At 35.5% G+C, this 22,659-nt stretch overlaps 1 protein-coding gene across 2 annotated transcripts; it reads left to right on the top strand.

The window, feature by feature from the left end:
• The first annotated feature begins 2,918 nt into the window (after window positions 1-2,918).
• On the top strand, window positions 2,919-21,337 carry LOC141297624 (transient receptor potential cation channel subfamily M member 5-like). Of its 2 annotated transcripts, none has more exons than XM_073828049.1 (21): window positions 2,919-3,142; window positions 3,574-3,670; window positions 3,801-3,922; window positions 4,706-4,939; window positions 7,409-7,510; window positions 7,614-7,742; window positions 9,270-9,399; window positions 9,481-9,626; window positions 9,699-9,811; window positions 10,251-10,361; window positions 10,461-10,507; window positions 10,619-10,857; window positions 10,946-11,061; window positions 11,246-11,378; window positions 13,755-13,929; window positions 15,161-15,326; window positions 16,387-16,568; window positions 16,657-16,789; window positions 16,949-17,021; window positions 17,110-17,203; window positions 20,513-21,337. In XM_073828049.1, exons 1-21 carry the CDS (start codon window positions 2,942-2,944, stop codon window positions 20,518-20,520), a joined length of 2,751 nt encoding a protein of 916 aa, XP_073684150.1. In that variant the 5' UTR covers window positions 2,919-2,941; the 3' UTR covers window positions 20,521-21,337. The 2 variants fall into 2 exon arrangements, with proteins under 2 accessions (XP_073684150.1, XP_073684149.1); XM_073828048.1 differs by having other exon boundaries at window positions 20,440-21,337.
• Window positions 21,338-22,659: the final 1,322 nt, after the last annotated feature.

Here is a 22,659-nt window from a genome sequence, read left to right as displayed (position 1 = left end):
ACGCGCAAACCAAGACGCGGCTGGCGTGACCGCTGTCTTTGATTGCGACGAAGATAATCGATCTTCCATCACTCTCAAGGGTTCAGCAGCCAAACGAGTGTCGAGGCCTGTTAAGGTCGACAATTCTGCAAGATGCTTCAATATTGATCTTGTCCTGTCACCTACATACACGTAAAAAATCTTCTGAAACATTATTTCTCTGTTCACGCTCCACTTCATCTGCCAATGAATTCAACGATCTTATCAGATCTCCAGCCACCATGTTTCAAACGATCTAAACGTAACGCGCTTCCGCCAATCCCCGCCTTGACGCAATGATTGACGTAGGGTAGGCGTGGTCAGCTCGGAATGCATTTTCAAAGCCGCATTGAATTTTGCTACAAATATCCCACGGCGTCATGATGAAAATGCAATCGTAAGTGTCCTTACTGTTAGTCTAAATGCATTTAGGACAAATAACATATAAATGATAATTTTGCTACTGTTTCTGCTTGGACACGTTACACATATCAAATCAATTTGGGTTATACATTTTCATTTTAATTTTGCTACTTCTAAAGCATTAAAATAGTTTGCACTTTACAACTTAAGACTACTGTTGGAAATGGCAAATGTAAATAATATAATTTAATTTTCAATTTCATTATGCACCAAATTTTGCACGCGTGGAGGTGATTGAAAATGTAAATTTAAATACAGAATTACAATGCCTTTTTGAATATTGCATTGTCATTTTGAATATTGTATTGCCATTTTGCATATTGCATTGCAAATTGAATATTGCTACACATATGCTTCCATACTGATGATATATTGAGGTCTTTTGAAGTGAAACAATTGGTCTGTGCAAGAACCTGAACATTATTTACAACATTATTCATTGTCCATTTCGCAAATGATTCATTCTTTTCAACTGGTTCTTTTTAGTGAACTGGATTAACCAGTTCATCAAATCAAACTGAATCATCCTAAACAGTTTGCAGCTCGAGCAACACAGATCTACAAGTTACGCAATCAAAACTCACTTTGAGTAACTTTGACTCTAAATGATCCAAAATACTGGTGTATGATTAATTTTTATATAAAAGATTTTTTTTATAATCCAGTTTGGATTATAAAAGTAAAAATGAAAATCTGTGAAAGTGATTTTGTGCCTCTTTGGGATCACACAATAATGTGCCGTTCACTTGCAGAACACACACTTCTAGAGGGCACATAAGTCTGAAGTAATGAAAATGAGCCAGTGGTGGTGTAGGCAAATATTAATGCTTTGAATTTTATGTGAATTAATTTACTAGGGATGCACCGAAATGAAAAGGCTGATTACCGAACACAGTTTTTCCCCCCCATGTATTTTGCCTATTTTTTTCACCATTGCATAAATTAAATGGCCAATATTTGCTTTTTACAGTTTTGTCTTGCTTTTCAAAAAAACAAAAAAACAATTACAAAACAACAATTTAAAAATATCTATTTAACACTGAACATTTTTAACATTCAAATAGACATTATAGCCTACAAGCAAAGCACAATTCAACTTAAAATTAGTAAATTAGTAAAATACTATTCTTTGCCCATTTTCAAAGTGGTCATCGGGTACAAAACTAACTTTTACACGTCGTTTGAACATTAATGTGTGTTGGCAGTTTGTGTACACAACCACCCTACAATGATAAAAATCCACCCAGTGGTATTTTTTTTTTAATCTTTAAAAGTAATATCCCCTTTTTAAAATCAGGTCATTCTTAGCTTCTTGACATTGTGACGAAACACCTTTGATTGACATGAGAGTCTTACCTTAGACCCACGGCTAGTAAACATAATCTCAGAGAGGGGCGGGGCAAGCAGAGCTTTGTGGCATTTAAAGGGACCATGTCTTAAAATGAGCTGAAATTTTGCAGAGCTGATTTTTCCAAGGTAAAAGGGTTTTTTTTTTTTACACTACTATTGAGAATTTTTAACCTAAGTATATTAGAGACTTTTCATTAAGACCCTAAAGAATCATATGAACTTGTGGAAAATAGGAATCTGATGACCCCTTTAAGACTCCCTTCTTGAATCAGGCATGTGTTTTTAATGTACAAATAAATGCAGCCTTGCTCAGCAAAGGAGAATGTTATAATAAATGTCTTAGAGCTGCTGTAATGATTGTTTTCATTTTTTTATACCTTTTTAATTTATTTTACAGAACAACAGTAAAATTACAATACTAACATTTATGAATGTTGACTTTTATTTTGTCGGAAACCTGCAAGAAGACCTCAGTACCACTTTTTGCTGACAGCAGCAGATTTATGAATAATTCTCATCATGCAGGTTTTCCTCACGCTTTGGGCTTTGAACCCTGGCTAAGGAGCGCATGCAGAGCTGTCAGAATAATTTCAATTTGTGAAACAACATAACGTTCTGTAGTTTATTTACTAATGTTTTATGGCCATTTTGCAATTTCAGTCATCACACCGTAACCAGCAACAACTAGCCCTTTCTCTTCTCATGGACGTCATGCGATGCAATACTAAACAGTCTCTTGCTGTCGGTGCTTGTAATGATTTTTGCGTCTTTCTCTGACAGTTTTAAATGTTTCCACACTGCCCACATGTTTGCGGCATTAGTGCACACCTCTGTATGATTGTGTTACGTCATTGTTCTGTATAATTTATCCTGCCTTTTCGGTTATTCGGCTGAACAATATTTTCAGCTAAATAATTTTGGTTGCCGAACATTCGGTGCATCCCTAGGATTTACAAATGCAAATGTCCCACTGTTACAGGACAAAAAAGGTGAATATGACTTTTTGACTCAAGTGCCGGTAGCCACTGGCCCGGATGGCCTGAGGTTGAATAAATAATATGCAAATCCATTTTTAGGTGAACTATTCCTTTAATTGTTCTTCTGCTGTGTTTGCTTTTCTCAGGGATTAGATATATCTCTAAAGAATTCAATGCCCTGGTTGGTTCTGGCTGGTTCGGGTGGCCTTGCCAATCTAGTGAGTGACATTGTGGAGAACGTGCAGTCTGCTCCGATGTCTGGAGGAGCAGAAAAGGAGGAAGGGAGTCCTAACACTGAGCTTAGAGAACGAATAACCACGAAAGTAAAGAAATACTTTGCTTCAGAGCGAGACATGGACAAGCTTGTTGACAAGGTGAATGTCACACTCTTTAAGGGATCATATAACATCATGAAAGTGTCAAATTTGATTACCCCCCCCCCCCCCAAAGAATGATAAACATTAATAATGATGAAAGACAACATTAATTTTCTCTTTATTATAAAATAAAATAATAATGTTTTCATCTTTCTAAAGTCATCCGCCTATAATTTGACTCCAAATCTCAAGTGAAAATTTTCATTTTGACTCCACGCCTACTAAAGTAGATTATTCACTATACTTTTAATTTTTTTAATATAATATTTTGTCTTTCTCTTTCATTTATATGAGTTTAATTCACCAGAAAAAAAAATAAAAAATCATAATTTTTAGTTGGGGATTTCTGGATGAGTTAAGATGGCATTGTACTTTAAGCACTGATTTATTTATTTTTCTTTTCTTGTTGTTTGGCTGGTTCCTGAAAGGTTTTAAACATCTACCAGAACAAAGATCTCATCACCATTTATCACGCAGAAGGAGCTGATGATTTTGACACTGTGATGCTTAAAGTGCTTGTGCAAGGTACCCGTATTGTTATTGCGGTATTTGTAATATCACTTCAGCTTCTAACTCCTGCTGTCTACAGTGGATTTTGGTGTTTATACATTTTGTATCTTTTAATCTACATAATTTTGCTGTGTTTATGTGTTAGCGAGTAAACAGCGGGTTTCGGTGTCCACTAATCCCTATGTTGATGAGTTGAAGCTGGCTGTAACCTGGAACAGAGTGGACATTGCCAAGAGTGAACTCTTCAATGGAAGCATCGACTGGAAGGTACAGTAAAGGATTGTGAGAAATAGTCAGCTTCTGAACTAGGGCAAGTTATTGAGTGTTACTGTAGTTTTAACAGCATGGGATTGTGTTAAAAGAGCCAAGTTCTTGGGTTCCCACAGAATGCATTAAATTGCAGAATTCATAATTGAAGGATTAACAGGTTTGGGTCAGTAAGAAAGAAATTAATCGCTTTGTTATGCTGTTCTTTTGAAAATATCAAAGAATCCTGAAAATATGCATCATATTTTTCACAAAAATATGAAGCAGCACAACTGATTTCAATAAAGATTATAATCAAAAATGTTCCTTGAGCAGAAAATCTGTATATTATAATGATTTCTGAAAGATCATGTGACAATAAAGACAGGATTAATGATGCTGAAAGTCCAGTTTTGCGTCACCGGAATAAATACATTTTAAATTATATTCAAATAAAAACATGTTATTTTAAATTGTATTGTTAAAGTTTTACTGTGTTTATGATCAAACAATGCAGCCAGGTGAACAGAAATGACTTTTTTTTTTTTTTTTTTTTCAGAAAATCATACCACTGAAAACTTTTAAATAGTATTGTATCTTTTAAGAGGTTATGGTAATATGAAACATACTTTAACTGGCTAACTTGTCCCATATTTTTCCGAATTTCTGATTTTTCAATATATTTGAGCTTGGGAATTTCTGATAATTCCTTTTTTTATTTTATATTTTTATTTAAATGTATATGTACTACTGATGTTATGCGTAATGTGAATGATTAAAGTTGTTATATTTTGGCACACACAGTATGAAGATCTAGAAGATTCCATGACTGATGCCCTGGAGAACGATAAACCCCAGTTTGTGCGTCTTTTCATCGACAACGGTCTGAACATTTTGAGCTACCTGTCTTACGGCCGACTGGAGGGTCTGTACAAATCCATCTCTAAAACGTCCCAGGCTGGCAATTTGCTGCAGCGTCTCCTGGAAGAGCGCCTGGGCGACTCTAATGAAGGGACATATGACTTCAGCCTTTATGAGGTGAGATCTGGAAATGGACAAATATCGGCAAATTAATTAGTCTGGCACCAATTTGAAGTAACACCCTCTTGAAGGGCAATTTTCTGATTGTTTATACCCCAGGCCATCTAAGATGTATAGAAATTAAGGTTTTGAAAGAAAACATTCCAGGAATTTTCTCTAATGCAAGGGAGCAGGGCTCAATGTAGATATTTTTGATGGTCCAAAATTCATATTTAGGCAGCTTTGAAGTAATTCCCATGACCCTGGCTGACAAATTAGGGTCTTTTCTTTAAAATCATCCCATATAGTTCTTTTGGACTGTTTTACAGTGTGTAGGGCACTTAAATGGATAGTTCACTCTAAAAAAGGAAATGAGTCTATGTCATCTCATTCCAAACCTGTAATACCTTCGTTCATCTTCGGAACACAAATTATGATAGATCTGATGATATCTGAAAGCTTTCCGACCCTGCATAGACGGCAACTAAACTGACACATTCATAGACAGAAAGATAGTAGGGACATTGATAAAATAGTCCATGAGACATCATTGGGTTAACCGTAATGTTATAAAGCTATGAGAATACTATTTGTGCGCAAAGGAAACTAAATAAACAACAGGGTCAGAAAGCTTTCGGATTTTATCAAAAATAGCTTAATTTGTCTTCCAAAGCTGAACAAAGGTCTTACAGGTTTGGAATGCCATGAGGGTGAGTAATTAATAACACAATTTTCATTTTTGGGTGAACTAACCCTTTAATTTCTCCTCGGCTGAAGAAATAGTCATATATATCTTGGTTTACCTGAGGGTGAGTAAATAATAAAGAAATTCCATGATATCACTTTTAGCATAGCTTAGCATAGATCATTGAATCCTATTAGACCAATAGCATCATGTTCAAAAATGACCAACGAGTTTCGATATTTGTCCTATTTAAAACTTGACTCTTCTGTAGTTATATCGTGTACTAAGACCGGTGGAAATGCAAAGCTTCAATTTTCTAGGCTGATAAGATTAGGAACTACACTTCCATTCCGGTGTAATAGTCAAGGAAGTTTGCTGCCGTAATATGGCCGAAGCAGGCGGAGTATTATCAGAAATGAGTTCCCAGCTAGTTTAGCATTTGCACATGTGCTGCGTGATATTACTGCTCCTGCTTCGGTCGGCTAAAAGTGATATCGCCAGAACAGGAGAACAGCTGAATGGATTTCAAAACGGTAAAACTCAACTTATTAACTCGGGGGGGAGTTGGAGAATGAGCCTATTTCCAAAAAAAGTGGAGTGTTCTTTTAAAATTAGTTTTAGCCCAAAAATGAAAATGACTTCGTTCCAAACCTGTAAGACTTTTGTTGATCTTCACAACACAAATGAAGCATATTTGAGTTTCTGCATGGACCAATGAGGTTTGTTCTCAAACATCAATGTTTGCTGAACAATGTTTAGATGTAAATTAAAGACTAAATTCATTCTGTTCGTCATATAAAGCGATTGGGTCGTTTTAGAAAATTGGGACTTAACGGTTCATCTCATCTGTTTTTATGAAGACCTTCATTGTCTTTGAGATCTTCATTTGTGTTTTGAAGATGAACTGAAGTCTTACAGGTTTAGAACGACATGAGGGTGAATAAATGATGACGGAATTTTCATTTTGGATGGACTTTCCTATGAAGAACTCCTAATGTGCTGTTTAAAGGAGTAGTTCATTTTCAGAACAAAAATTGACAGATAATGAACTCACCCCCTTGTCATCCAAGATGTCCATGTCTTTCTTTAGTCGTAAGGAAAGTGTTTTTTGAGGAAAACATTTGAGGATTTCTCTCCATATAATGGACTTCTATGGTGCCCCGAGTTTGAACTTCCAAAATACAGCTTCAATGGGCTCTAAACAATCACAGCTGAGGAAAGAAGGGTCTTATCTAGCAAAATGATCTGTTATTTTCTAAAAAAAAAAAAAAATTACAATTCATATACTTTTGAACCTCAAATGCTCATCTTGTCTAGCTCTGTGTGTACTCTGTGTAGAGATTAAAAAGTATATAAATTGTAAATGTTTTTAGAAAATAACCGATCATTTCGCTAGATAAGACCCTTCTTCCTTTGCTGGGATCATTTAGAGCCTTTTGAAGATGCATTTAAACTGAATTTTGGAAGTTCAAACTCAGGGGCACCATAGAAGTCCATTATATGAAAAGAAATCCTGAAATGTTTTCCTCAAATAACTATTTCTTTATGACTGAAAAAAGATAGACATGAACATCTTGGATGACAAGGGGGAGAGTACATTATCGGTAAAATTTTTGTTCTGAAAGTGAACTACTCCTTTAACATGTTATGTTCATATTCTGGGCTCATCTGCTTGCCTGTATAAAGTGTGCATCATCAATAAGGTGCATCCTGAATTTTAATTAGGCACTTTATGAGTTTTTAGAGATTAAAATGCCCAAAATTGAACACATCTTTACAACCAATTTCTCATCCTGCTGTAGGTGAGTCAACTGCTGGAGGATCTATTGGGAGAGGTCTGCCAGCCCTTCTACAGGTCTCTTTTCACTGTGGAAACAGCATCTACCAAAAGAAAAGCTATGAAGGTACTACACCTCACTTTACTTCTGTATAATTTGAAAAGTAATTTTTTGCATTGTTCGTTCAGTACCTAAAAATAAAATGTTGTGTTTGAATACCACTCTTCAGAAAATGTGTCAGTTCCTGAAGGGGGATTGCAATTATCGGCACAGCACATGTAAGCACCCGTGGTTATGTCTCTTCCTCTGGGCGGTGCTGCAGAACCGTGGTGAAATGGCGATCTTCTGCTGGGAAATGGTAACATGCTGTAGTTATTGTCATATTGTGAGGAATACACAATATCAGTTATGAGCTGATTTTAGTGGTTTTATTATGGTGATGTAATATTGGATATTTAATTAATCACACTTGTTTTCACTTAAAGTTAATCTCCAAATAATTTAAAAACTAAGATAGAAATATGAGTTTTCTATACTTTACATCTCAGCTGTGTCTTATTTCACAGCTCTATGTATAAAGTTGGATATACACTGCCATTCAAAAGTTTGGGATCAGTAAGATTTTTTTTATGTTTTTTAAAGAAGACTCTTATGCTCATCAAAGTTCTTCTCAAAGTTTTGCATCAAAAATACAGTAATATTATGAAATACTTAAAATAACAGTTTTCTACTTTGATATAATTTAAAATAAAATTATTTCTGTGGTGCAAATCAGAATTTTATATCAGATAATTTTTTAATGTGCTAATTTATTATCTGTGTTGGAAACAGTTGTGCTGCTTAATATTTCTTTGGAACCTTTGACACTTTTTTTCCAGAATTCTTTGATGTTTAAAAAGTTACAAAGGAAAGCATTTATTCAAAATAGAAACCTTTTCTAACAATGTCTTTACAATCACTTTTTCATCAATTTAACACTGAATACAAGTATACTTAAAAAAAAGAAAAAAAAAGAAAGTCTTTCAAACTTTCAACAGTAGTGTATATTGCTACAAAATATTTCTATTTTAAAAAACGAAATACATTTTTATTTTAAATAAATGCTAAAGGTAAAATAAAGGTCACAGGTTCCTAAAAAATTAAGCAGCACAGCTGTTTCCAACATTGATAATAAATCGGCATATTAGAATTATTTCTGAAGGATCATGTGATCCTGGGGTAATGATGCTGAAAATTCAGCTTTGCATCACCGGAAGAAATTCTGATTTAAAGTATATTAAAATAGAAAACCACTATTTTAAATTGAAATAATATTTTACAATATTACAGCTTTTTCTGTATTTTTAATAAAACGCAGCCTTAATGAGCAGAAAAGACTTCTTTAAAAACAATAAAAATCATAGTGATCCCAAACTTTTGAACGGCAGTGTATATTATATCAACTTTATCCACATACAGAGTTTACTCACGTAATACTGACATTATATATGAAGTTCTATATATTATATAGCAAATCTCAACAGCTTGTATTGTTGCAAAATGTAACTATATAATCGCCCAGCTCTAATCTGATAAATGTGACTAAAGCATTAAGCTGTTTGTTTTTCAGACACTTATAAAAAGTTAAGTTATGATTTGTAATGTATGTGCATCCTTGCATTGTCTCTTAAAAATAGATTTTTTTATTGTCATCTATGGTTTTATGAAGAACCTTTAATATCCATGGAAACTCTTTAGAGAACCAAAAATGGTTCCTGTATTGTATCACTGAAGAAGGAAAAAAAATCTTTATTATTAAAAGTGTATTGTGATATTTAAATCATCTGTTCAGAGAAGGAAATGTTCCCACAGCATCATGCTCATCTGTGCCATTCTTCTCTCTCAGTGCGGCGAGTCGGTTCTGACGGCTCTGGGAGGATGTAAAATATTGAGGGAGCTGTCTAAACTGGAGATTGAGACAGAAGCTAAGCTTGGCATGAAGGAGTTGGCCACAAAGTTTGAGTTTATGGCTCATGGTAGGATGAGTGAAAGCCTTTGCATTTGATATCTTCTAAAACCAGTGCTGAAGCTTTTCTCCACTGTTACTGTTTTGACAGATGTGTTTAGCACATGCTACCAAACCAAAGCAAGTCATTCCTATAAGCTGCTGATCCGCAAGTCTAGTCTGTGGGGTGAGGCCACCTGTCTAAAGATGGCCATGGCTGCTGACGCCCGGCTTTTCTTCAGCCACGATGGAGTACAGGTCTGTCTGCATGCAGATACCATTGTTTCTTTTGAAATGAGGCAAGTGTTTTTATACCAGTCTGTTTTTTAGTCCCTGCTGTCTCAGATCTGGTGGGGTGACATGGAAAGAGGAACTGAGCTCTGGAAGCTTGCACTGACGATGGTCATTCCTCCTCTTGTTTACACCAACCTCATCGATTTTAAGTCAGTAATTCAAAGTAAATTTCCTTGGTTTCCTTGCATCTCCCCTTACATTACCACTATATTTCACTTCTTCCTATTAAAACCATTACATTTTGTGTGTTTTGGGACATATTGCCTTATGATTTAGTGGTTTCAACAAGGTGACCAATTATCAGTAGATATCCAGAGGGTCCATTACAGTTTTTTATTAAAACCAATTATAGCCAGTAAAACCATGTTGTTGTTGTTGTTGTCGTTTTTTTTCCAGCAGGGACAGTATACAAACTTTTTAAAATTCCAAAAATATAAATGCATATTATGACGTGAATATAGTAACTAGTAGTGAAATTAAGTAGTGATATTTCAATTTTCACAAATTGGGAGTTAAAAATTTTATCTAGTATGCTACAATTTGAAAATGTACTGCATAGTAAAACTGACTAAGTTACCTTCCTCACAGGAAACCGGAGAATGCAGGAGATGGGAAATCAGTGCTGGCACCTCCATCTTCAGCAACAGACTTTGGTCATTACGGAGAGACTGTCTTCTCCTTTGCTGACTTGAAACGCCAGTAAATTGGGTTTTGTTTGATGCATACATAAGATCAGAGATAAGATAAGATCTCTTTTCACAAACATGTCTTTATATATTATCTTCTTATATTTAACAGTGAAGCCGAGCACGATGACTCAAATAACGTCAGACGATCAACAAAAGGTCTGACTGCTGATTTTAAAACCCACCGGAATTTGGTCCTTTACATTGATCAGGTTGACAAAAATAGGTTGTCCTTATTGACTTTCCCTGTTTACTCCTTCCTGTAAGCAGGAACTGTTACAAATACCCAAGCCAAGAAGTGTCCCTTTTGGGTTTCCCGCTGGAAGCAGTTCTGGTATGCCCCTGTCACTTCATTCATCGGCAACGTCGTAATGTACTTCCTCTTCCTGTTTCTGTATGCCTACGTGCTATTGGTCGACTTCAAGCCACCTCCGCCTGAAGGCCCTGCAATTTCGGAGTATGTGCTGTATTTCTGGGTGTTCACCATCGTGTGCGAGGAGATTCGAGAGGTAGGTGCTGCATTTCTTAAATCGCATAACAAGAGAACCAACTTTTCAGTCAAGTATAATGATTAATTCTGTTTTCTTTCACTCCCAGACATTCATTGTGGGCAGTAAGATGCTGGGTCAGAGGTTGATGCTGTATGTTCAGGATGTGTGGAATAAGTTTGATGTTCTTGCCATCTCCCTTTTCATTGCTGGTTTGTGTTGCAGGTAATGCTTGACAATCCTGTGCGTTTCCACAAAATAGCAACTGTTTTCAACATTGATAATAATCATAAATGTTTCTTGAGCAACAAATCAGCATATTAGGATGATTTCTGAAGGATCATATGACACTGAAGACTGGAGTAACAATGCTAAAAGTATATTCTAATGCATTTTTTGTCTGTTTAAGGATGTTCAGTTGGTCATACAACATGGGACGTGGTATCTTGTGTGTGGACTACATGGTCTTCACGATCCGACTCATTCACATTTTCGCCATTCACAGACAGCTGGGACCCAAAATCATCATACTTGGCAAAATGGTGAGACAATTGGAGAATTGATCAAAGTTGTAGCTTTAGTTTAAATGAATGCATTGCCATAAATAAACAAGACCTTTCCAAGCAACCTTCGTGCCAGTGCATGAGCTGCAACTCAGCAGAAAGAAAAAAAAAAAGATCTATTTCATGATTTAAAGACTTGTGTGGCCTAATATATCCATGTTTTCCAAAATGGGTTCCATTCAGAACAGGCCTTGCAAGGGTCGATCAACGAAGTTGAGCACTCATTCTGTGCATCAGGTGCAGAACCTGGTTTCAAAAAACAGATGCATGAGTGCTGCCAGCATTGCTTTAAAGGTTGCAGAAGAAGAAGGTCAGCTTGTTAATGCTCAGACCATACGCTGCACACTTCAAGTCGGTCTTCTGAAGCTGGCTCACAAGAAACCCTGCAAACAGTTTGCTGAAGACAACCTGTTCAAGAGCATCAATTACTGGAACCATGTCCTGTGGTCTGATGAAACTATAAGATAAACTTGTTTGGCTCAGATGGTGTCCAGCATGTGTGGCGATGCCCTGGTGAGGAGTACCAAGAAAATATCTTGCCTACAGTCAAGCATGGTGGTGGTAGCATCATGGTCTGGGGCTGCATGAGTGCTGCTGGTACTGGGGAGCTGCAGTTCATTGAGGGAAACATGGATTCCATTATATACTGTATATTCTAAAGCGGAACATGACGCCTTCCCTTCAGAAACTAGGCAGATTTCCAACATGATTGCGACATTAAACAACACCAAGATGACAACTGCCTTGCTGAGGAAGCTGAAGGTGAAGGTGATGGGGTGGCCAAGTTTGTCTCCAGACCTGAACCTGTGGGGCATCCTCAAGTAGAAGGTGGAGAAGCACCATGTGTCTACCAGCAGCTTGTGATGTCATTATTGAGGAGCTCTGATTAAATCCATGTACAGGATGATTAAGGCAGTGCCAGATAATAATGGTGCAAACACAAAATATTGACACTTCGGACAAGTTTACTTAGGGTGCACTTACTTTTGTTGCCAGCTATTTTGACAAAAATGGCTGTATGTTGAGTAATTTTCAGGGGACACTAAATCTCTACTGTTATTCAAGCTGCACATTGACTATAAAATATATCCAAGTTTCATTTCTTTAGTAGGGGTGTGACGAGATCTCGTGACACAAGATCTCGCGATTTTCCGATGTGTCCAGCGAGATATGACTGGTCTCACAAGAACATGACGATATCATGGCATAACATTTTGCAATGTTTACATTAGAGCTACATGACTAATAGTTAAAATATCACGATCTCTATTCAAACACCCACACGATCTTATTCATAAATGACAACGATTCAGCGATGTCAATTACAACTCTTTCACAAGCTCCACTGATGCTTACGATGTGAAAGTTATTGAAGACGTTCAAATCTGCGTTCTTACTGCTGCGGTTTCAGAAAGCAACAGTCTTTTTAACCACATAATCATTAATGTTTCTTTGTTACAGACATTTAAATAACATAAGTACTGGGATAAAAGCTTATAGTTTGGATATAAACACTTATTGTATCTTCTAACACATTGTAGAGAAACATTTATTCTCTTCGCCAGGAGCTTGCGACAACTACACGTTTAAAAAAAAAAGTTTTTGTCATTAAATTATATATTTAAGAGATTCCAATAGTGAAACAAGTCTTTATTAATCGAGACACAGGCTCCTTCATTTTTTTTTTTTTTAATTCAGACTTGAGCAATGAACTTTCTGTCAGAACCACTAGTAAATTAAGTAATTTTGTTTAGATTTCTAAACCTTTTTTTCTTAAGAATTGTGATCTCCAGTTTATAAAAGAAAATTGTTTTTCAGTTTACCCAGAATCATGCAGCATTAGTTTACATATTTATTACTGCATATAATTCATTAAAATTTAAGTTCAATTTCATGAAGTTCATATCAAAATGCACCTAAATTTTTTTTTTGCATTTTGTGTTTTTTGTTGAATAAAATACTATTTTCCCCTATATATTTCATCATTGAGGATTTATTTTAAAAAGTTAAAAATTCTCATCTCGTTCTCATGAACCCAAAATCTTGTCTCGTCACACCCCTATTCTTTAGTATTGTCCTTTGAGAAGATATACTAAAATACTTGCTGAAATGTGAGGGGTGTTCTCACTTTTGTGACATGCTGCAAGTATAAAACAACGTGGAAGTAAAAAAACAAAAAACTTTCATGGGTTTTCTATTACATTTTTCAGTAAGAGACAAAAGGGTGTGTGATATTAATTACATGATGTGTAACTACAAGTTGTACCTGTAGAAGGACTATTACATTTTTTACATTTTACAGCTCCATTACATAACATCTCACTCCTCTTTTTATTTTGTATGAATGAACCGCAGATAAAGGACGCATTCTTCTTCTTATTCTTCCTGGCGGTGTGGCTGAGTGCATATGGAGTGGCCAATCAAGCTCTACTATACCAGTATGACCCAAGCCCTCACAGAGCTTTTAGACGAGTCTTGTACAGACCATATTTGCATATATTTGGACAGATTCCAGTGGAAGAAATAGACAGTATGTTCAATTCTGACTTACACTTACAGGAATAGTTCACCTAATAATTAAATGTGATCACCCACGGGCCATTAAACATGTAGACGAGTTTGTTTCTTCACTGGAACAGATTTGGAGAATGGATCCTATAGATCCTCTGCAGTGAATGGGTCCCATCAGAGAGTCCAGACAGCTGATAAAACCATCTCAATAATCCCCAAGTAATCCACACCACTCCAGTCCATCAATTAACGTCTTGTGCAAAAAGCAAAAATCTGCATGTTTTTAAGAAACAAATTCTTCACCATGGCTTTTAATTGTCAGTTAAATAAGGTAATCCACAGTAACGCTTCATATGCGTATTCATGGTTTTCTGGTGTTGGTTAATAGTTTTATGATATGCAAGTAAACACATTAAATATTTAATAGGTTTTTTTTTGTGTGTGTGTTTTTGAACTGTTTTATATGGTAGCCCAATTTTGCCACTGGATAAAAAATTTGTAATTCTGACTTTTTATCTTACAATTCAGACTTTTTTTTCTTGCAATTTTGAGTTTACATCTCGGAATTAGGACTTTTCCCTCAGAATTCCGTGATACAAAATTGCAATTGCATGATAATCACAAGTATTTTTTTCCTCAGGATTGCGTGATATAAAATCTAAATTTTGAGTTGTAAAGACAATTCTGAGAAAAAAAAAAACAATTCTGAGAAATACAGTTGTGATTCTGAGAAATAGTTGCAAATATATCTTGCAATGTTGCCTTTTTTTTTAGTCTACAATAACGCTTCATCCAGTGAAAAAGTCCATCCCTTGTTGTCCTTTCACATCAAAATCCACCAATGTGTTTACAACAGTTTTGCACTGTTTTTAGATGTGCATATTTATCTCCTGGATGGGATGAGATGACTTTGCAGAAAGCAGTATTATGGATAAAGGACTCTTTTTGAAGATTAAGTTAGAAATGTCATAATGATGGATTTGATTCTCCCAAACATGCTGCTCTTTGCTTCACAAGATGTTAACTGATAGAGGTGTGAATTTCTTGTGGATTACTTTCATTCTGACAGCACCCATTTACTGTAGATAATCCATTGAGTATGTGACGTAACGCTAAATTTCTCCAAATCTCTTCTGATAAAGAAACAAACTCATCTACATGTTGAATCCTTTACCTGACAACTAATAATATTTCTCAACTTTTTGTTAGCATCCACTGACAGTATTGTATCTGTGTGTTTGTGTGTTAAGCTGGCAAGTATTGGGATAGAGACTGCACAGATAATCTGACACTGATTAATCAAGGAAAAGAGCCATGTCGAGACACCAGCCACAACTGGCTTGTGGTCATTTTGCTGGTCATATTCCTACTAGTCACCAACATCTTACTAGTCAACCTGCTCATCGCCACATTCAGGTATTCGTTTGTCTATTCATTCATCTGCTATATGTATTCATCAATTTATCCATTCATCTACAGTCAGGTCCATAAATATTGGGACATCGACACAATTCTAACATTTTTGGCTCTATACACCATCACAATGGATTTGAAATGAAACAAACAATATGTGCTTTAACTCTTGACCTCAATTTGAGGGTATTTACATCCAAATCAGGTAAACGGTGTAGGAATTACAGCAGTTTGCATATGTGCCTCCCACTTGTTAAGGGACCAAAAGTAATGGGACAGAATAATAATCATAAAACAAACTTTCACTTTTTAAATACTTGGTTGCAAATCCTTTGCAGTCAATTACAACCTGAAGCCTGGAATGCATAGACATCATCAGACGCTGGGTTTCATCCCTGGGTGATGTTCTGTCAGGCCTTCAGTTCCTGCTTGTTCTTGGGGCATTTTCCCTTCAGTTTTGTCTTCAGCAATAAATATTTGATAAATATTTGATCACCCTGTGATTTTGCAAATTCTCTTACTTAGAAATCATGGAGGGGTCTACAATTTTCAGCATAGGTGCACTTCCACTGTGAGAGACATATAAAAAATCAAAAAAAGAAAAAAAATCCGGAAATCACATTGTATGATTTTTTTTTTTTTTTTTAACAATTTATTTGTGAATTACTGTGTCAGATAAGTATTTGATCACTTGAGTCAAAATTTTTTAATATTTGGTACAGAAGCCTTTGTTAACAATTACAGAGGTCAAACGGTTCCTGTAGTAAATGCACCTATGCTGAAAATTGTAGACCCATCCATGATTTCTAAGTAAGAGAACTTGCAAAATCACAGGGTGATCAAATACTTATTGACCTCACTGTATGCAAACTGCTGTAATTCCTACAACGTTCACCTGATTTGGATGTAAATACCCTCAAATTAAAGCTGACAGTCTGCAGTTAAAGCACATCTTCGTTTCATTTCAAATCCATTGTGGTGGTGTATAGAGCCAAAAATGTTAGAATTGTGTCGATATTTATGGACCTGACTGTATGTGTTTCTCTTCTCTTTGTTTCTGCAGCTATACCTTCTCTAAGGTTCAGGAGCGCAGTGACACATACTGGAAGTTTCAGCGCTATAATCTGATAGTGGAGTATCATTCACGCCCAACTCTCGCTCCACCCTTCATCATCCTCTCCCACATCAACCTCTTAATCAAAAGAAACTTACGCAAAGTGCCATCCACCAAAATCCACAGATTTGGTAAAGTTAGAACCCAACTGCATTCAAAACAGATTTGTTAAAGGTGGAATGTGATGTAAAAATTGTGCGCATCTGCCTTTTGTAATAGCATTAGAGTTGAAAGGCCGAGATGCTAACAAGCTGGTAAAATGGGAGACTTTGCAGAAGGAGAACTTTCTGACTCTCGAGAACAAAAAACGAAGAGGGACCGACTCTGAGAGGCTGAAACGCATGACTGCTAAGTGAGTCATACTTTTATGAAAAAGCATATTATTTTCCTGAAACAAGAGTTTAGTGTGTTTTGGTGTTTTGTAGACATAGAGTTACAACTTTCCTACGAAAAATATAATCATAACCTTGTTCCTCAGATTAATGCAGAATGATGATGTGTTGTGTTTCAGAGTGGACGGTGTCATCAAACAGGTTAGTGAGATCCGAGATGTTGACCGCAGACTGCGAGCACTAGAATCAGATGTAAGGACACATGATGTGAGATCTGTATCATACTGTTTATTGACTATGTCTGGCTGTTGTTGATAGATGAATGCTTAACTGTATGCAGATGGAGTTCTGTACATCTTCTCTTCAGTGGATAATGGAAGCTCTGATGCAGAGCAGCACAGCGAAGAGCCCTAAAGCACACCCGACTCGCAAAGGTACACCTGCTTCACAATAAAGAAATATATTTAGAACAGTGATTCTCAACTTACCAAAAAAAAAAAAAGTTCCCCTGATATTTTAAGTTAATATTTCTATAATTTAAAAACACATTTGCATATTCATGGTTCTCTGGTGTTGGTTAATAGTTGATTAATATGAAAGTAAACAGATTAAAATTTTAAAACATTTAGCAGTTTCTTTAACTGTTTTATATGGAAGCCCGTTTTTGCCACTGGTTAAAAAAAATACGTAATTGCAACTTTTTATCTCATAATTCTTCTCTTCAAGACTTTTTTTTTTTTTTTGCAATTGTGAAGTTTACATCTCGCAATTCAGAATTTTTTAGAATTGCGTGACACAAACTCACAATTATTACTTTTTTCCTCAGACTTGCATGCTATAAACTCACAATTGTTATTTGTAAATACAATTCTGAGAAACAAAGACGCAATTCTGAGAAGTAGCAACTTTGAGAAATAAAGTCACAATTCTGAGAAATAAAGCCATACATTTCAGAAATAAGATTGCGATTCTGAGAAATGGATCACGATTCTGAAAAATAAAATTCCAACTCTGAGAAAAAAAGTTGCAATTCTGAAAAATAGTCGCAATTTTGAGAAATAAGCTCACAACTGAGTTTTTTTTTTTTTTTAGAATTGCGATTGTGACTTTTTCCTCACAATTGTTTATCTCGCAATTTTGACTTTAACTTGCAATTGCGAGTTTATATCTTGCAATTCTTACGTTCTCAGAATTTTACGTTTCTTTCTTACAATTCTGAATTTATAACACAGTTGCAAGTCAGAATTGAGAGAAACTTGCAATTCTGAGAACATTTCTGTCTTTTCTTTCCCTTAAAATTGGACTATGCACACGTGGACAAAATTTTTGGTATCCTTCAGTCAATGAAAGAAAAACTCACTATAGTCACCAAAATAACTTCAATCTGGCAAAAGAAATAATAAACAATAATTCTATGAATGTTAACCAATGAAAGTCAGACATTGCTTTTCAACCATGCTTCAACATGGTTTATTAAAAAAATAAATAAACTCATGAAACAGGCCTATACAAAAATGATGGTACCCCTAACTTAATATTTTGTGGCACAACCTTTTGAGGCAATCACTGCAATTAAACTATTCCTGTAACTGTCAATGAGACTTCTGCACCTCTCGGCAGATATTTTGGCCCACTCCTCATGAGCAAACCGCTCCAGTTGTTTCCGGTTTGAAGGGTGCCTTTTCCAGACGGCATGTTTCAGCTCCTTCCAAAGATGCTCAATGGGATTGAGGTCAGGGCTCATAGAAAGCCACTTTAGAATAGTCCAATGTTTTCCTCTTAGCCATTCTTGGGTGTTTTTAGCTGTGTTTCGGGTCATTGTCCTGTTGCGAGACCCATGACCTGCGACTGAGACCAAGCTTTCTGACACTGGCCAGCACATTTCTCTCTAGAATCCCTTGATAGGCTTGAGATTTCATTGAACCCTGCACAGATTGAAGACACCTTGTGAACATAACGGAGCCTCCTCCATGTTTCACAGTAGGGACAGTGTTGTTTTCTTGATATGCTTCATTTTTCCGTCTGTGAACACAGAGCTGATGGGCCTTGGCAAAAAGTTCCATTTTTGTCTCATCTGTCCATAGGACATTCTCCCAGAAGCTTTGTGGCTTGTCAACATGTAGTTTGGCATATTCCAGTCTGGCTTTTTTATGATTTGTTTTCAACAATGGTGTCCTCCTTGGTCGTCTCCCATGTAGTCCACTTTGGCTCAAACAACGATGGATGGTGTAATCTGTTCTTTGAGCATGAAGTTCACCTCGGATCTCTTTCTGGGCTCTTTTGTTACCATTCGGATTATCTGTCTCTTTGATTTGTCATCAATTTTCCTCCTGTGGCCACGTCCAGGGAGGTTGGCTAACAGTCCCATGGATCTTAAATTTCCGAATAATATGTGCAACTGTAGTCACAGGAACATCTAGTTGCTTGGAGATGGTCTTATAGCCTTTACCTTTAACATGCTACTCTATAATTTTCTTTCTGATCTCTTGAGACAACCCTTTCCTTCGCTTCCTCTGGTCCATGTTGATTGTGGTACACACCATGTCACCAAACAACACAGTGACTACCTGGAGCCCTATATATAGGCCCACTGACTGATTACAAGATTGTAGGCACCTGTGATGCTAATTAATGGACACACCTTGAATTAACATGTCTCTTTGGTTACATTATTTTCAGCCTTTTCTAGGCATACCATTAATTTTGTCTAGGCCTGTTTCATGAGATTATTTTTTTGAATAATTCAGTTGAAGCATGGTTGAAAAGTGATGTCTGACTATTAGGGCTGGGTATTGTGACCAATTCGGCGATTCGATTCTTATTTTTATGGTTTCGATTCGATTTCGATTCAATATCGATTAGCTATCAATATTTCATTTAAAATGTTAGTTTAGCAGACATGGGATCCATTGTACACCATGTAAACAAACTGCAAAATGCACATTACTGTAAAAAAATTAAGACGGTAACAGTTCTTAACTACAGCCTAATCATTTTTGATCTGCAGATTTTTCTGCAAAAAAAGCAGCTGATGGTGACACCTTCAGGACAAGAGGTGAATATTCATATCCTCTTACGTGAAGCACGCGCATTAAGAATCGTTTAGGGGATTTCCCGAATCGATATCATTGCGTTAAACTGAAGATCGATTAAAATCGGAGAATCGATATTTTTTTACCCAGCCCTTCTGACTATCATTGGTTAGTTTTTCTTTCATTGACCAAAGGTTACCAACAATTTTGTCCATGTGTGTAACTCACATTTGCGAGGTCGTATCTCACATTTCTGAATAACAAGCCTCATTTACGAGAAATTAACTCGCAATTGTAAGAGAAAAAAGTAAGAGTTGCAGTACACAAACACACATTTGCACATTTATTTCTGGCAATTGTGAGTTTACTAGATTCAAGTCGGTGAATAAAGTCAGAATTCTGACTTTATAACCTGCAATTGTGAGTTTGTATGTATTTGTGAAGTCAGAATTTCACATTTTTGTCTCACAATTCTGGGTAATAAATTTGTGATAGAAAAATCCAAATTGTACATTTTTTAAAACGTAGGACTCTGTTGATAACCAGTCAAACCAGTTCAGAATCAAAGCTTTAGTGGATGTGTTTTTCCGTCGCTTGACAAGCCTAAACTGATTCACGGTTCATCATTTTGTCATCAGGTTCAATCATTTCAGCCTCCATTGAGAAATGAAAAAGAGCCTTTCCTGTATTTGTATTCTATCACTTTCACAGACACATGAACCAAGAAGCTGGAGAGTCAGTGAAAGGAGGGGCGACGACTTGTCAAAAAAAACTACCCGTATTGTTCTGCTTTCCATTTTTAAACTGGTCATCCTGGCCTTTTCACGGTTCATCCTGCTCTTACAAGTTTAGTGCTCCCAAATGACCTGTCCTGTTTTTCCATGTGATTGTGGGAAGAGAACAGGGCACAGAATGTCCTTGAACTTACTGTACACTCAAAGGTCAATTATGTCATGTTACATTCATAGATTACATTTATTGTTAGGTTTTATTATAAGGTCAGGGTAACTATCTTCAGATTTGAAAATCTGATTGATTTTATTGAGCTACAACATTGTTTAGAAGAATAAATAAATATATTTGGGTTATGGCTTAAAAGCTGCAGCAAGAATGAACAAAGCATATTGTAACTTATACAACTTTGTATGTCATCTTGTTTTTGAAAATATGAACAGTTTACATTTATTAATTATGAAGTCTATCTTAGCACACATATTTTACAGTATGTTTAATAGGGATGTTTTAATATCTAACTTTATTATTTGACAAATTGAACAAATGAAAAATCTATAACTGAGTTTTTTGTGCATTCAAATATGGAACTGGAATGCTGCAGTGATTGTTTACATTTAAAATATAGCAAGATATTTTCATAAGACATACTGTAATTGCATTCTGTAACAATGTTCTCTTTTTTATATTTATGTTTAACTTTGTGATGCCATTTTCTAGTTCTTCATTGTCTTATTTGTGATATTGTTTTAATTTTGCTTGTTATTTTGTATTAGACTTTATGAATACATTCTGGAACCATGACATCTGATGTAACAGTTTGGATGGTGATTGTAATGTTTTGGCAACCTCAGCTGACAGAGAGGAGATAAATAGATTGCGTGTCCAAGTTTGCCTCTCGGATTTCAGGGGCAACAAAGATCCTTCACCATGTTCTCTATCACCGACCCCCACCCGTCTAAAACTAAAGCTATTCCTATGGACTCTCTGAACTTGTAGAAGGTTTTTATACTTTTCCTGTGTTAATGTATTACCCATTGAAACAGGAAGTTTGGGCAGGACAGTTTGTCACTTAAAAAAGTGTCAGGTTGTAGTTATGCGACAGCTATGAGCTATAATTTAGAGATGGGAGAAACTAAGCATTAGGCTTCCAAAAATCCGTTGAACGAAATTCTTTACAAAATGTTTGACTGTTTTAAAATACTCAAAACGCACATGCAAGTGACACACCTGATGGTCAAAATGGTGTATATTCAATGCAAATGCTATTACAAATGATGTTCTTGAAGAGTAATCTATTTAAAATATATCATTTAAACTCTATTAAATACGAAGTGTGTGTGTGTGTGTATATATATATATATATATATATATATATAAAATGTGTTCTTTTATTATTTTGTAGGGCTTGCTTTGTGGGTTTGGCTAATTAGGCCAATAAGGGACAATGCTCACCAAGCCTACATTTATTTGATCCAAAATACAGCAAAAACTGTAATTTATTCCTGTGATCAAAGGTACATTTTCAGCATTATTACTTCATTTTTCAATGTCAAATGATCCTTCAGAAATTCTAATATGCTGATTTGGTGTTCAAGAAACTTTTCAATTATTATCTATATTTAAAACAGCTGAGTAAATTTTTTCAGGATTCTTTAAATAATATTATCCGTTTTTGTAACATTATACACTATACCATTCAAAAGCTTGCAGTCAGTATTTTGTTTTGGGAAAGAAATTATAAAAATGAATACTTTTATATACTAAGGATGCTTTAAATTGATAAAGTGATGATAAATACATTTATAATGTTACAAAAGATTTCTATTTCAAATAAATGCTATTTTTCTGAACTTCCTACTCATCAAAGAAACCTGAATAAATTCCACTCAGCTGTTTTTAACATAATAATTATAATAATAAATGTTTCTGAGCAGCAAATTAGAATATTAGAATGTTTTTTGAAGAATCATGTGACACTGCAGACTGGGGTAACAATTTGAAAATATATTTAAATAGAAAACAGTTATTTTAAATAGTAATATATATATATTATTTTAAAATATTTTTTTAAATTCTACAGTTTTTGCTGTACTTTAGATCAAATAAATGCAGGCTTGGTGAGC

This window comes from Garra rufa, chromosome 22 (assembly GCF_049309525.1).
Source record: "Garra rufa chromosome 22, GarRuf1.0, whole genome shotgun sequence".
Lineage (NCBI taxonomy): Eukaryota > Metazoa > Chordata > Actinopteri > Cypriniformes > Cyprinidae > Garra > Garra rufa.
This window is presented reverse-complemented; position numbering and strand designations above follow the sequence as displayed.

Bases quoted from the DNA above. Each gene is read 5' to 3' on its own strand.
- LOC141297624 (XM_073828048.1), top strand. From the start codon at position 2,942: ATGCCCTGGTTGGTTCTGGCTGGTTCGGGTGGCCTTGCCAATCTAGTG. The intron at 3,671-3,800 runs GTACCCGTATTG...TTTATGTGTTAG, and splicing joins GCTTAAAGTGCTTGTGCAAG to CGAGTAAACAGCGGGTTTCG. The intron at 9,627-9,698 runs GTCTGTCTGCAT...TCTGTTTTTTAG, and splicing joins TCAGCCACGATGGAGTACAG to TCCCTGCTGTCTCAGATCTG.